This window comes from Nematolebias whitei, chromosome 10, assembly GCF_014905685.2.
Source record: "Nematolebias whitei isolate Nwh7 chromosome 10, NemWhi1, whole genome shotgun sequence".
Lineage (NCBI taxonomy): Eukaryota > Metazoa > Chordata > Actinopteri > Cyprinodontiformes > Rivulidae > Nematolebias > Nematolebias whitei.
Genome location: NC_056507.1, coordinates 11,178,884 through 11,194,700, shown reverse-complemented (window position 1 = coordinate 11,194,700; position 15,817 = coordinate 11,178,884). Strand labels below are relative to the sequence as shown.

The 15,817-nt window shown below is 40.1% G+C and overlaps 1 protein-coding gene across 1 annotated transcript in view; it reads left to right on the top strand.

The window, feature by feature from the left end:
* Nucleotides 1–15,817, top strand: part of necab2 (N-terminal EF-hand calcium binding protein 2) — a 114,962-nt gene that overhangs the window by 58,392 nt on the left and 40,753 nt on the right. Inside the window, exons 6-7 of the mRNA XM_037683348.1 lie at nucleotides 10,554–10,690; nucleotides 12,536–12,660. Coding sequence (XP_037539276.1) covers nucleotides 10,554–10,690; nucleotides 12,536–12,660 — 262 coding nt within the window. The remainder of the gene's footprint in view (nucleotides 1–10,553; nucleotides 10,691–12,535; nucleotides 12,661–15,817) is intronic.

The following is a 15,817-nucleotide window of genomic DNA, read 5'->3' as shown; positions in this document are numbered from 1 at the left end:
CAGGGAACAACACAAACATGGAGTATAGTAGCACTCGAGGACCAGGATTGAGGACCACTGATCTAAAGCTTGGAGAATAGCGACCTTTAAGGACCAGGTCTGATGCCCACTGATCTAAAACGTGCAGGATTGCGACCTTTAAGGATCAGGATTGAGGACCACTGATCTAAAGCTTGCAGGATAGTTGCTGTCAAGGACCAGGGTTATGGACCACTGATATAAAACAAGTAACATAGTGGCCCTCAAGGATCAGGATTAGGCACGCCTAGTTTAAGATATTTAACATGTACAGTGACCGTTTAAAGGTTGTAATTGCAGCCAAATCATTAATTGTTTAATTTAAGTAAGTACAGTAGTTTTTGTGTACTAGCTAGTAAACCTGAAAAAGTGATTTCATACAAGACTAGCCTTGTGAAGTCCTTCATGGTCCTCTGCTGCCAGCAGGGCAGAACCCAAAATATTTTCACCACATCAGCTGTTGGGCTCAACATGTGCTGTGATGAAACTTTCATCTAAAAGGTGAATGTTAGCATAAACTCCAGCTCAATGGAGCCAGTAGAGCATCTGCTCCCCCATTTTTGGACATATCACTCTGCTCACACTCTGGTTGTGTGAGCGCTGTGATTGGACAAGACACTATCGTTGTTAACTCTTTCTGAGTTGGGTCACATCTGATTTCATCAAACAAATGAGGATTTTGCTGCTTGTTGATAAGACAACAGTTGCTCTTTTTGCTTTATTGTTTTTGGTTATTGTACATCGAAGCATTGAAGCTAGTATCAGTTTGGAGTAGCTGTAAGAAATCATCAGTGTTGATGGATACAGCAGCATTTGATACTGTGGTAATGAGCTTAGGTGGGTGACTCTCCCATCAGTATACAGCTGTTCTGTCCAAAGTGGACCGATGGATCAGCCAGGGATGAAGCTGACGGACTTTGATGTCAATGATTTGTGTTTGAGAGACTGGCTGTACTGGCAGAGTGTGCATTGTGTTGACTGAGGTAACACCCTGAGCATGAATAATGTAGAGGCCTTCAGGAGTGAGAAAGATGTGGAATGGAGGGATGCGTGGATAATTAGGTGAAAGGAGAGCATGGAGCTGGTGAAAATCCACTTAGGGATTTAAAGTAGAGTTAAGGGAATGAAAGAGTAAAACACACAAATGAACCGTAAAGCTCAACACCTCCCTCATGTTTCCTGCCATTTTGTCTTTATTCTCTTCCGTTCACCTCTTCTCTCCATTCTCTTGCTCCTGCCGTCAGCTCCTTTCCTCAGTTTTCATCTTTTCCTCCCTTTCCATCCTCCTTGTCTCCCTGGCCGTGGTTTGATGAAGCTGGCGAGCTTTCTGAAGAGTTTGTGTTTCTGAAGCATATTTGCATGCTTCGCCTTCTGTTTAGAAACAAACTCGGGCACGCTGCCGCCTCTTAACCACCTCCATACTTCTACTTTCACTTCCTCCAGTGAAATCTCTCTAATTAACCAAATGTTTGGATTATGCTTTGCTTTTTATAGCTCCTTTCAGTCCTGTTAGCAAAAACACAAATGCCCTTATGTTCATGTGTTTCTGGACAAAAAAAAAAAAGCTAAGCTTGCAGGGAAAACTTGTTTTGCTACAATAATTAAGGCTGTCAAAGCATAAGCATTAAAACACACTGATATTCTATTCAAAGTTTGTATCCTGTATCTTGTTGCACAATTTTGAAACAAAATGGGCAAATCGTACACTAAAATATGTGCTTCAGTCAGGAATAGCATGTGGTAGCGGTACCAAATGTTGGAAACCAGGACATTCTGATGATAAGAAATGGGCTAATGGAACAAGACTTGCACGGTTAAGGGAAGAGAACTTAACACTGTTGGAATGCTACTATGTGAGAAAGCCTAGAGAGGGGCTATGAAAGATTTGGGAACTATGTAGACTTCAATACCCATCATCCAGATTAACCCAGAAACAACTTCCGACCCAGTGTTCCAACATTCAACAGAGATAAATTTGCTAACACGCCTCGAGATTGGTGAGATTCACCAAAGATCACACTGAAATGGGGAGCCAGGATAGGTCAAGGAGAATATACCATCATCCCCACCATCAGAGTGTGCATACCAAGCCCCACTAAAAAACTCTGGGGAACTGAATACAAACGCACCTGAGAATGAGAACTGACCAAGCTAGACACTTATAACCTGCACCCCTTGCCAAGGCTAAGTGATAAAGGTTTGTAGGCTCAATCATCCAGGTACATGTAGATAACAAAAAAAAGGTTAAATCATTTCGTCAGAACCAGTTTATTTAAGGGAGAAATGTTTCATCTTCCATCCAGATGACTTTATCAGTCTGTGGCCTGTCAACCAAATCTGTCCCATAAGTAGTCTTCATTGCTGTGTACTAAGTGATAAACTACTTTCTGAAAGTCTGCTAGAAGATGTGAATTCAGCATTGCTAACCACCACTCTGAGCAGTAGGACCACACTTTCCACAGAGCAACTCTTGAAACTGTGCCTGCAGTCAACTTACTTCACATATCGGGGCAATATTATAGGCAGAAACATGGGTGTGCTATGAGGTCGCCAGTTTTTTCTATTGTTGCCAACCTGTACATGGAGGAGGTAGAAAAGAGAGTCTTGACATCCTGTTCAGGGACACCACCAAGTCATTGGTTCAGGTATGTCATGACACCTGGGTTAAAATTAAATCTCAGGAAGTCCAACATTTCACTGATCACATCAGCTCAGTGGATAAATATAGAAAGTTCACACAAGAAGATCTAAAAATGGCAGGTTGGCCTTCTTGGACTGTGAGATCTATTTCTGATGGAGGACATTTGCAAACTGAGGCATACCACAAACACACCCACACAGACCAGTATTTGCAGTTTGATTCCCATCACCCTCTGGAGCACAAGTTAGGAGTCATCAGGACTCTGTACCACAGAGCAGACAGCGTTCCCACTAACTCAGGAGCCAGGCAGAAGGAGAAATCCCACACAAGGCAGGCTCTAGAGAAATGTGGATATCCTAACTGGGCCTTCCTGAAAGCAGAGAAGAAACCCAAACAGGACTCCAGTCAACCATCAGGTGAAAAGGAGGAACCCAGACCAGTGGTCATTCCATATATTGCGGGAGTTTCCGAGAAACGGAGACGTTTATTTTCTAAACATAATGTCCCAGTGGCTTTTAAACCCCAAAATACATTACGGCAAAGACTGGTTCATCCCAAAGATCCAGTCCCCCGGCAGAAACAGAGTAATATTGTATATGCTGTTCAGTGTCAGGAGGGCTGTGATCAGTCTTACATCAGGGAAACTAAACAACCACTGGCCAAAAGGATGGACCAGCACAGAAGATCAACATCATCAGGCCAGGACTCTGCGGTCTACACTCATCTCCAGGCCAGCGGTCACTCGTTCAGGGATGAAGATGTGCACATCCTTGATAGAGGAATGATGGTTTGAGAGGAGTAAAGGAGGCCATCTTTGTAAAAGAAAACCGTCCATCATTAAAGAGGGGTGGAGGCCTCCATGTTCAACTGTCCCCCTCACACAGTGCTGTCATTGCTAGTATCACTCAGCCCCCTGTGAATAACAAGCAGCCATCAGGGCACTAGCGATTGTTGGGCTCAATCGTTAGGCTGATGGTCCTCCTTTATCATGTGAACAGCTAGTCCTGGCTGTCTCCAGCAAACTGGTTGATCCACTATGAGAAAGTGCTGTTTATAAGAATGAGTTTCATGCCGCTTCTCAGACTGATGAAGTCCATCCATCCATCCATCCATCATCTTTTACCTACTGCTTCCTTTTTGTGTCAAAGGAGCCACTGGTGCCCATATCCAGCTATCACTGTGCAAGAGGCAGGGTACACCCTGGACAGGTCTCCAGTTCATCACAGGGACACATAGAGACAAACGAGACAAACAACCATTCACTCTCACTCACACCTAGGAACAATTTAGAGTCACCAATCAGCCTAACGTGCATGTTTTTGGTCTGTGGGAAGAAACTGGAGTACCCGGAAAAAACCCACGCATGCACGGAGAGAACATGCAAACTCCACCAAGAAAGGCCTCCGGACCGGGATTTGAACCAGGGTAGCCTGCACGCTGAGAGGCAGCAGCTTTACCAGTTACGCCACCTTGCTGCCACTGATGAAGTCTTTAGGATAAAAGATGAAACGTTTAAACAATTTTTTTTTTTTTATCCATCCAGAGGACCTGACTTAATTTTGTTAGCTTTTTCTACCTGGATTATTGAGCATCAGGTTAAATATAATCTTGTTTTTTGCATTGGATATGCTGAAATGTTTGTTATTACAAATGTTTTATTTGAAACTTAGAATAAATGTTGTCAGTAGATTCTAAAATAAAATTAATGTTCCTGTAACATTAAAAAAAATCAAAGATATTCAGATAGAGATAATTATGCAGTAGTCCTCTAATTTGTTCCAGAGCTGTAGAATCCCTCGAAGTTCTGCGTCTGCCACAGTCCTTGTCCGACTGGGATGTGCCCTAAACCCCCTTGACCACCTCAACTGACCCAGCAGCTGTTCTACTCCAAGCACTTCACCTATCCTGACTCATTTCATGTGCTTGTATCCCAAACCCTGTTCTTTTTGTCATGATCCATACTCCATAGTTGTAGTTTTATAACCAAGAGTGAAGTCCAATCGTTGACATTTGGAACCACTTTATTATTATTATGTCTCATTTACATGAGGACTTGAAGGATTAGTGGACCAGAAGAGAATAAATGCTGATTATGCTGCATGTGTGTTGTTGTCAAGCTAATGGGCCAAAGAAAATCTCTTGGGGACATCTTCTGGGTGCCGGGGCATTTAATTCCCCAACTGGGCTCGACCTGGACCTTCCGATCCGCTTTACGCATAGTGAACACACATGGCTGAATTCTCTGTGGTCACCTCCTGCTGGATGATAAAAAATCACATGAAATCAATGAGTTGTTTGTGTGGACTGTGTGAATTAAAGCCATGAGGCTGTGTCAGAGTTTCTGATAGCTGGATATTGAGATGATAAAAATAAATGTGTACCTCTCTGCTAGAGCTCAGATAAAATTTACATGCTACTGAAACGGTGTTGCTTGGAGACATATTGACTCTTGTTGCTAGGTTACTGTTTTAATTGGTATATGTGTGAAGCTGAGACGGATTTGTGAGGATCTTCAGAGGTGGTCGACCAGCTGAGGTTTCCGTCTGTAGCGGAAAGAGAAACCTATTGTTACACAATATTCAGCTCGTTAAGAAGTGTCTTTGGTTGTGAAACTAAATAACGCACCTCCTTCAGGTTGATGCCTCAGATCTGCTACAACTTTTACTGTATGTCATAGCAACAGAGTTCAAACCAATAAGAACTTTTTTTTATCCAGTAAATGGATGCCAGAGTTTTCAGGACGCACACTTTGGTGAACTTGAATATGTGTGTTTTACGTTTTGAAGCTTTCCTTTAAAGAGAAAATTGACTCCTTGGAGTTAATGGCAAAATCTTAAACATTTTCCACCTTTGCTGTTAGGCAGCAACGTAGTAGTTGTAGTTTTACCTACGAGACTTTTTTTTTCTTTTTCTAAGAACGACCTTTTCCAGAACGGGTTGAATTTTTTTCATTTATTTATTTTTTTTGTTTCGGTATTTCAGTCCAGAAAGGATTCCTATTCCTGCATGCCGGCTTACTTTGCTGTGCTAAAGTGTTTTCAGGTGATGTGCCAGTCAAAATGGAGACCCACGTAGTTGTCAGCGCCTCTTCTCTGCAGAGCATTTGTCCCCGTGTGAGAAACTGAAGATGGAATAATTTCCTCTAACGAGACCAACCTTTTATTTCGGCTGATTACCCCTTCGTGCATTCTCTTGTAATCAGCCACCTCCATCTTATCACAAAAAGGCAGTTTGTGTTTGTAGGTGCATAAGAAGGAGACTTTGCCACCCACTAATGCACGTGTATGTGGGTGGTGATGAGGGGATTTGTTCTTAAGAAGACAAAAAAACACAAACTTTTCACAGGTTTAACTTCTTCCACTGGTTTAGTTCTGATCTCATTAACTGAAAGTCTTAAAAATAGCCTTAAAGATGTGACGGGTTTTGAAAAGCTCTGTAATGAATTAACTAAAAGAAGCACAGCACACCTCTGTGCACGTTCACACTCTGAAATGCTGCTGAGACCGAGCCTAACATGCACGCTGCAGCTAGTTAGGTTTTCTTTGGGAAGCCTGCAGAGATGGACTCTGTATGTTCTTTCGGGTCAGTGGTCCGTTTGAATTATAGATTGCAGCTTTTCTTTCTCGGATTTTTCTAGCGGGCCCTCAGGACACACTTGGAAGAGGAAAACTGCACAAAAGAGACGCACGGGACACAAAAAGGACAAGGAAAGTGAAATATGGGCTTAACTGTGGACCAAAGAGAATTTACATGTTTAATATTCTTAATTGGTCGTCTTAAGGTTGGACCAACTGGATGTTTGGATCCTCCAGAGGTTCATCAGGAGGCCAAGTAGGCAGCTATGTTTTAAGTTAATTAAAAAGTTGTTCAAACCACAGAAATAAAGCATTAACTGGCAAGTGATAGTTCAGCTCTTTTAAAATGGGGTTCTACTGTAAGGTTATGAACATTTAACATCTCATTTGTTGTAGGTAGATTTTTAAATTCTGTTTGATTTGCACAAGATTTAAAAAAGTGTTATCACTTCAGAAGCTAGCAGGGGTGGAAGTAATGAATTACAAATACTCACATTACTGTAATTTAGTAGATTTTTTGGGTACTTGTACTTTTGTATTTCTTTCAAGTGTGTAATTTTACTCATACAATTTAGACCATGTAACCTGCTACACTACTTTTAAAATCAGAAGTTGCGACTGAGTACGGCCACAATTAGAATTAATATTCAAACCGTTTTTCTGCATCTTTGTAGCTAATAAGGCTCTCAGATCGCGAACGCGTCATCAGTTAACTTAAAAAAACAGATCCTGCTGCCACTGAACAAAAGGTTCAGAAAGTGAAGGGTGACAGAAATGTCAGAGTTTAAGACATTTACTGTATCGGTCTGTTGTTCACAGTGCAGTTGGAAAAGTTTAAACTGTTCTATACTGGTTCAAAAAATTTTTGTCTTCCCATTACCAAACAAAATTCCTGCTTTATCTACATTTATTTACAAAAGAAATGGCCTTAGTGTAATATTTCTATACTTTAATTGTTTGTCTGAGAAATGTGCTTTGAATGTAGCAATTATATACAATAACTTGAACTGAATGCCTTCTTTTTTTTTTTTTTTAACCCTTTTATTAATACAGGCAGTCTCATTGAGTCACGAGAACTCATTTTCAAGAGAGACCTGTTTTGGGGAGAAAATGGTGGGGGTTAAGGGCCTTGCTCAGGGGCTCAGAGTAGAGCAAATGAGGGTGGAGGCAGGTGTGGGTGTTTCACCTTTTCCACCAACATTTTGTGATGTGGACAGTACTGGGAGTTGAACCTGCGACTTTCTGATCACAAGCCCATCTTCGCTAACCTCTGCGCCACCACTCCCCTATTGACAACACAATAAAACATCAATTGGTTAAAAAGTAATTAATACTCTGAGTAGTTTTTGAGAAGGGTACTCTGTACTTTTACTTAAGTATTTTATAACACCAGTACTTTTACTTGTAATTGAGTACAATTTAAGCAGTGTAACAGTACTTGTACTTGAGTACAAATTGTCAGTACTCTTTTCACCTCTGGAAGATGGTGGTTCTGCTGCAGCCTATTTCTGGTGTAATAAATATATTTCTGCAAGAATAATTACGTAATGTAAAACTTACCAAATTTAAAAATGAAAAATAATAAACTTATCACTTCTTGCATGAATTCATATCTCCCGTTGACTCAGAGTACGGGTTAGGAAGTGCTCAGCTACCATACCAGGTTTTAGCTCAGTGTCTGTGAACCTGATGAAGGGATAGCCAGTTTTGTGTTTTGATGTCAACTGCCTGTAGCAGCCATCTTGGATCTGTCCAACTCCAGAAGTTAATCAAATGAAAATTTTAATCCCATTTGATATTTAGCTAACGCTCTAGACAGACAAAAACATTAATCCCTGCCTTTTGAGGCCATGCACAAAAATACTGTTCACGTGAACCTCCATAAATGTTAAAATTGGAGATGTTTTGGTCTTTTCCCCTCTCATATGAGCTGTTAGCCCATTAATCTGAACTCTTTTTTTTTTTATCTTTACCCAACCTTTTTGTGTGTCCAGATGTTTTTTTTTTTTTTTTTTTTTTTTTTATCATATTCATTTGCTCTGTTATATTAGATCGCACATGAACATCTTAGTTACACATCTAAGGTCACATCCTGCCTACAGTAAGTCTACGACCAATCAGAAATCAATCGTTCTGCACGCAAATCTGAAATCTACTTTTGTTTTGAAAGGGGCTTTGTTTCCTGTGCTTTTATTTTCAAGAACAGTACCTCAGTATGCGTCTGTGTGATGCTGCTGCATGAGCAGAAAACATTCATATTTTTTCACGTGTTTTTGAGAAAGTCCACTCTTTACATCAAATCTATAAACTTTAAATTCTCAAAATGACAGCTTCAGATTTGCATTGCTCAGTTATATTGTTTAAGCAGCGAATGTGTATAATATTTAAAAAAAACAATTGAGAAGAATCGAGTCCAGTCCTTTATTCCAGCCCTCAGAAACCCAGATCCTTATGTGACCCTTGGAGATCAAAGCTGCCCACATCCATTTTAAGCACCATCAAAACTCGAGACCAAGATTGATGTTTGGAGTTAAACTGGGGGGAGAGTGGGCAGGCAGGTAATTTCTCTCCCAGCATTTAATCCGTCTCTGTTCACTGAAACTGTTTAAGGGTTTTTGAAAAATCTGCACAAAAAGTTGACTAATATAATCAAACTAACATCAATATTACCTTATCACACATGAATCAGTAAATAAATTGGAAATTCACATGCAGGCTTTCATCAGTTTTTTACAAATCTTTTTTTTTTTTTGACAACTTCAGGCCACTATAACAGATTCTTCAATTTCAGTTCATTCAGATGTTTAGTTTTTGATAATTGCTTCTCAGTTTGGACTGCGTGTTATTGGTAACTCGAGTAAACCCAGTTGTCTTACGGTTATTTGTGGTCCTAGTTTAAAATGTTCTTGGTCTTTCTCACTTCAGGTGATGTATAGTGTGTTTGTGTGTAAAAGTCGTTGACTGTGATAATGGAAGTCAGAATGACTTGTGTGATTTGGAGTCTCGTGGGGGGAGTTTGTCTTTGATTAGAGCTCAGCAGAGAATGGCTGACTGCACAGGAACCCTAATTTCCTCCCTGAATCACGGCACTGTGACTCCTGACAGAAAAGCTGACAGGACCGACTAACTCCACTCTCTGGAGAACACGTGCACTCAATTACTGCTTCGTATTTGGTTTTGTTGAGGCCATCTTCAAAATAACATTTGTTTCCAAAATAGTCTTACTAAGAAACTTTTCCTCTCCTGTCAGATTAGATTTGTGCACCAAGACCTCGCTGGTCAATACAACAGGTTTTTACCTCAGAGCATCAAATCCTGCCATTTGTCAAAACCTGGAAACTTTACACGACTAACCAGTTCAAATCAGTTAAAATGACACATTGGTTTTACTTTGTGTTAAATAAAAATGTTTAAAGTATAATCATTCCGCTTTCTTTTTTTGCGTCATGACATTTAACTCTGCATGTCATCCCTGAAATTCTGATGCACAGAATCACAAGTCCAAGTGTGAACTGAGTCACAGAGTAAACGCAATAAAAACATGTATTATCTGCAGCATTGATCATTAAAATGACTCAACACTATTAATGTATTACAGAAAATATATACGGTAGGTACACAGTGATATTGTAGACCATTGCATTAGGTAATACATTCAGCAAGTACTTTTACTTTTAATACTTGAAGTATTTTTAAAAGCAAGTACTTATTTACTTTTACTTCAGTAAAAACATTAATGTGGTGCATCTACGTTTACTAGAGTAATTTTTTGTCTGTTTATTTGTACTTTTACTTAAGTACAGTGTTTGAGTACTTTCTCCACCACTGATAGTAGCACTTGTGGACGTTTTAACCCCCTCTGTGAAACAAAAATCTGATGTGATGTAACGTGAGTTGGTTGTATTCTCTAAAGGAGGTAAATGATGCTGACAGCAGAAAACAATTGAGTCGTTTGTCTTTTTCCCCACTTGGTGCTGGTTCATCAAGTTTTCCCTTTTGTCTTTTGGTGGCTGGTGATGACTAATGTACAGAACATCACTTAGAAAAGAACAAACTATACCTTCAAGCTCAAACTAAAAAGGTTTAATAAAAATCCAATAACTGTTTCGTCTATTTTTGCTTTTCTATGCATTTTTATTATAACATATTTAAAATTCAAGCAAATACAAAGTAAAACCTCTGATTTATGTTGAGAAATCCTTTCCAAGTAGTAAACTTGGAGGCTGCAGTGCTGTGATGTCCAAATGGATTAATATAATATGTAGGATTTAAATGGATTGATTTGCTTAATTATTGATGACAAACGTTTTGTTTTCCAGGTGTATGAGAGGGGAACCAACGTGGAGCAGTTTGTGACCCGTTTCCTCCTGAAGGAATCAGCCAATCAGATCCAATCTCTGCTGAGCTCCGTGGAAAGTGCTGTGGACGCGATTGACGAGCAACACGGCCAGTCAGGGTGAGACTGAGCTTATGGCGAGCTCTGTGTGTTTTATAGCTGTGTCACTGCATAATGGGTAAAACTCAAACTGTCAGCGGCTGGAATGAAAATCAGGCAGGGTCTTGGCATGTTTGATTTTTGGTTAATTAAACCACCGTGTCGCAATTTCCAGTTCTTATTTGGTCACGTTGTTCTACAACCACAATCTGGACAAAGTTAGGACAATGTGTAAAATGTAAATAAAAACAGAAAGCAAACATTAGACTCATATTTTTTTCAGTTGTAGCATGAAGGTACCCTCCCCTGACCGTGACCTTTGACCCTTGGGTTGTCTTCCAGACTCACCACTGTTAAAGTTACTTTAAGCTTTAATAATGTCTGATGTTTTCACACATTCACTGTCTTTGGACTCAAAGTCAGCTACAGTCTAATATTTACTTTGTTCTTTATATTAAAAAAAAAAGTTATATTGTTACAAACACTACAGGTTTTTACTCGAGAGTTGTATTGTAAATAAACTGTGGATTATGAAATTTGCTAATCTCTGCATTTTCATTTACCGTACTTGCCGCCGTACACGTCGCACCGCCGTTCTTAGTTCATATCTTAGATCTTATTACTGGTTTTCTTTTACATTTTATACTTTCGTTGGATGTAACTGGGACCTTGTGTACACAATTTCATTCCACCACATGTACCACATGTGGTGCATATGACAAATAAAGAAACTTTGGCTTTCGTATAAGTTGCATCAGTCCAAAAATGTCTAATAAAGTTGAAAAAAACATAAATACGTTGCTTCGCCGTGTAAGTCGCATCTATTATGCGTCACCACTGACAACCCGGAAACGTGGGCCGGTGTTGTGCCAAAAATCGATTGGCTGCCAAATGGCGGCTGTAGGTGTGTGCACAGGAGGACTTTAACAAGAATTTAAATGGACTGTACCTATATAGTGCCTTTCTATCTTATCGAAATACTCAAAGCTCTTTACACTACAATCTGTGTCCTCATTTACCCATTCACACAGCACTTTACTAGATCTCTAAAAAGCTAATTTAACAAATCATTCTAAAGAGACTAATCAGTGCTTTATCACATTCATACACTGATGGGACACACATCGGAGGCAACGAGGGGTTCAGTGTCTTGCCTAGGGACACTTCGGCATGTGACTGCTAGTGGAGTCGAACCCCCAACTCTTGCATTGGAGGACGACTGCTCTAACCACTCAGCCACAGCCGCCCAACCACTCAACCACAGTTAACAAGATAACCACCTAAAAACAATTTTTTGTTTGCTCGACATTATAGTAAAGGTGTGTCTCAGTTAACTTTTCCTTAGTAAATGCACTTTAATGGTCAAATCAGCTGCATTTCACCTGGGCGGCGCCACAAAATGCAGCCGATTTGACGTTTGCTCCAGGAGTTCCGGAGCGAGATGAAGGTGAATTTGTATGGCAAGCCAAATGCCTCATTAATAGCCACTTTTACCTATTAATGAGACACTTGGCTTGCCATATTAGTCGAGGGCTCTCTAGTGGCTGAAAATGGAAGTGTTCAATATTTTCCATGTCAAAATGAATGAAATCGTCAGATCTCATTCAAAAACAGTTTTATAAATATGGGGGGGGGGGGGGTGTATATTTGTCGCTTCGGTGTTTAAGTCGCAGGACTTGCAAATTTATGCAAAAAGGTGCGACTTATACAGTGAAAAATATTGTACATTTTACACAACGTCCCAGCTTTGTCAGAATTGGGTTGCATTTCTTGTGGCTGAATCAGAGCAGATGATTTTTTTTCATTCCCATCTTTTTTTTGTGTCTAAAGTATTTTTCTGTCTTTCTCAATCTGTCAACCCATCAGTCATCAACCTGCCAAAGTCAGTCCACGGGTGTCAGAGAAGTGCAACCAAAACGCCGTTCCTGATTACCCCCCCAACAACAGAGTGAGCGCCAGGGAGGCGGTCAGGACCATCAACACGGCTTCAGGTGATGAACGCTCCCGTTGAGTGCTCGCTGTCAGGTGCTGGTGTGAGATAGCATCACTGCCCAAATCAGACTCTGCACTTCTCTTCACTCATCCATCTATGATTTATACCCCGCTTTAAAGCGCCTCAATCAGCCGCCTGCACGCGGCCGCAGCAGCTCTCCTTCAGTGGAAATTGCTGTGTATGTAATTTTTTTTTATTAGGGAGTGAGATGTGGGTTAAAAATATGAGAGGAGGGTGAAGGAAGATGACTTGAAGGAAAAGTGAGTTGCTCATAGTAAGGGTGAACAAAATGTATTTTTAGATTTATCTCTGTCAGCAGTTTGCTGCAAATCAACAGCTCACTGGAGGGTTTTTAAACCTGCAGTCCACCTGAAGACCTGTGGGCTGTCGAGTTTCAGAGTCATTGACTTTATTGACTGTAATATATATAAACAGATCACACCACTTGTATGCTCTTTAAAACAGTTAAAGATATTTTCATAGATATGCGTCACATCAAGGAAGAACATTAAATACAAGATGGCGTTCATTTGCACACGTCCAGCAAAGTCACGGTTTTGCTCATTTTAAATATTCAAATAAAGTATCTTAGCCTTAAAAAATAAAATAAACTATTGATTTAAATAAAAATGAGGTAACCATGAAAACGGAAGGAAGAAGATTATAAATGAAACAACAAAGTCCATGCTCAATAATCCAGGTATATAATCCAACATTTTTCAGTCAGGTCATCTGGACAGTTTCTTTTTTTTTTTGTGCTGAAATGTTTCGCCTTCCATCCAGAAGGCTTCATCAGTCAAGGAAACACACAACACAAAACTGATTCTTCCCCCAACAGCTTACTCCAAAGTGGAACAAACCAGTTATGTTGGTGCTAAGATGGTCTCTTTGTCACGGCCCCTCCTCCATTGCCGGCCCTCTTCCTTGTTGACAGTCATGTCAAACTGGTTGAAAACAACAACTTTGACTTTGTTGTTTTCAACCAGTTTGACACATGTGCTCTAAGTACTCTGAGCACCTTACAGAATTATGCACATTTTAAAAAGTAAAACAGATTTTCTGTTTCTCACAACCTTTTAGAACTCTTAATTTTACTTTCCCATTTTTAAGATACAAATACTGAACAGGGAATACAGTTTTGATAATTTTTGTACAAACAGCAGACCTAATCACAGAACTTAGCAGAACATTAAGCACAGACGCCCTCACAGCAAAGCAACACAAAGGATTACGCCGATGTCGCCGTCACTGGGCGATTTGAACAGTGAATGTTTGTAGTTTTCCATACGAGTGTTTTTCTGGACTGGAATTGAACAGAGAATGAAGTAAACCTTAATGTTTTTAGTATAAGACATTCAAGTGGGTGGAGTTGCACTGTGTAGAAAAACCGAGGTAGAGTTTTTCTCACGGAGCGCTGGCGAGTCCAGGGAGCAGTTGTATCCATTATAATGCACAATGGCGGAGTTAAGGGGTGGCCAATGGTGGCCTTGGACACTGAAGATTATTCTTCGGCCATCACAATAATGTGATAAAACTATACTTCTCAGCAATATAAAACTGTAAAGCATAGTTTCCTAAACTGATAGGAGTGATCAGTTTACATGGTGGTGGCCATCTTGGATTTTGACTTGGCAACCCAATTCGCAAAAGTGACCTTTCACGCTTTGTTGCTTATTAGTTATTAGTTGCTTATTTTTGGCCTAATCATTTGAAAGAACTATACGTGGCAACCTTTCTTACACCTCGATGTAGACTCACATCAAAATCTTTAATTTTTCAAGTCCTCTTGCTCACTGAGCAGGACTCGACTGGACAGACGGTTTATCCAGTTTCCCCTTTTCGCTCTGTAACGTGGAACGGGGCACTCTGTTAGAGCTAGAGAGTTAAAGCTGGATCTTTGAGTTAAAAAGACGTTCAGTCAACGGAAAGGATTAACAGTAACATACAAGCTAAAACATTATCACCCTCTTGCCTGTGGTGGCTGCCTAATCTGTTTGTTCAGTCCAATATTTTTTTTTTTTTCATTTGTCTGAAGAAGTTAAAATAAGGGGTTAATTTCTCCACAAAATAATTTCTATTTGCTAAATGCCTGGATTATGAGAGGAACACAGTAAAATAAAGATGTCTGGATTAAAGTCTTCAGATGCTTTGGGATCGGCTCAGTCTCCCGCTTAAGTCTAAAGTGGACTCTTTTTATGTTTCCATGTGTCACATCTAATAAAACCTGATAAAATAAACAGTTATCCTTTCCCAGGATGAGACAGCCTTTATTTCCTCTTCCCCTCATGCTTCAGCTTCCTGTCGACAAGGAGGCCCACGCTCACCTTGACACTTTGCACCTCGTCGAGCAAATTGCTCGCTGGGGAAATGACACTTCAAAGGTTGTTGAGATACAGCGACACTTTTATCGCTAAACAGGCTTGACGGGGACACAAAAGACTAAAATAATCTGTTGATTGGTGGCTGAGGTGAGAGGGAGGCCCAGAAGGGCTGAGCTGACTCTTTTCAGTCTTACCTCCAACATGCAGGAAGGGAAGGATAAAAACTGAAGCTCATTTCACAATAAGAGTTTTAGAACAGTTTGGTTTTTAACTTAATTTAAAAAAAAATTATTTATTTTCTACCAATCTTTTTTCAACGTTTTACTGTTTATAGATTCTTGTGTGCAATCGGACTATATCTAAAGGCTTTGGCTTGTTGTAACCATTTATTTATTAAAAAAAAAAGATTTTGGATAACATCCACTGACTTTCAGGTTTTATAACTTTTTAACGTTTCAAAATACTTGATTAAATAACAAAGTCCATGCTCAATAATCCAGGTATACAATCCAACATTTTTCAGGCAGGTCATCTGGACCGTTTCTTTTTTTTTTTGTGTGCTGAAACGAACGTTTCGCCTTCGGTCCAGAAAGCTTCATCAGTCACGGAAACACACAACAAAACTGATTCTTCCCCCAACAGCTCTGAGGCATGGTGCTCACCGGATAGGGAAGTTTGATGTGAAACAAATCTGAGATGTCAGGAAAAATAAAAGTTCTCATACAGACACTAACATGATCGCTGTCAGGCGACAACAAAACACCCAATTGTATCTACAGTAGTCCCTTGTTTATCACGGGGGATCCGTACCCTGAAGCCCCGCGATAAGTGAAA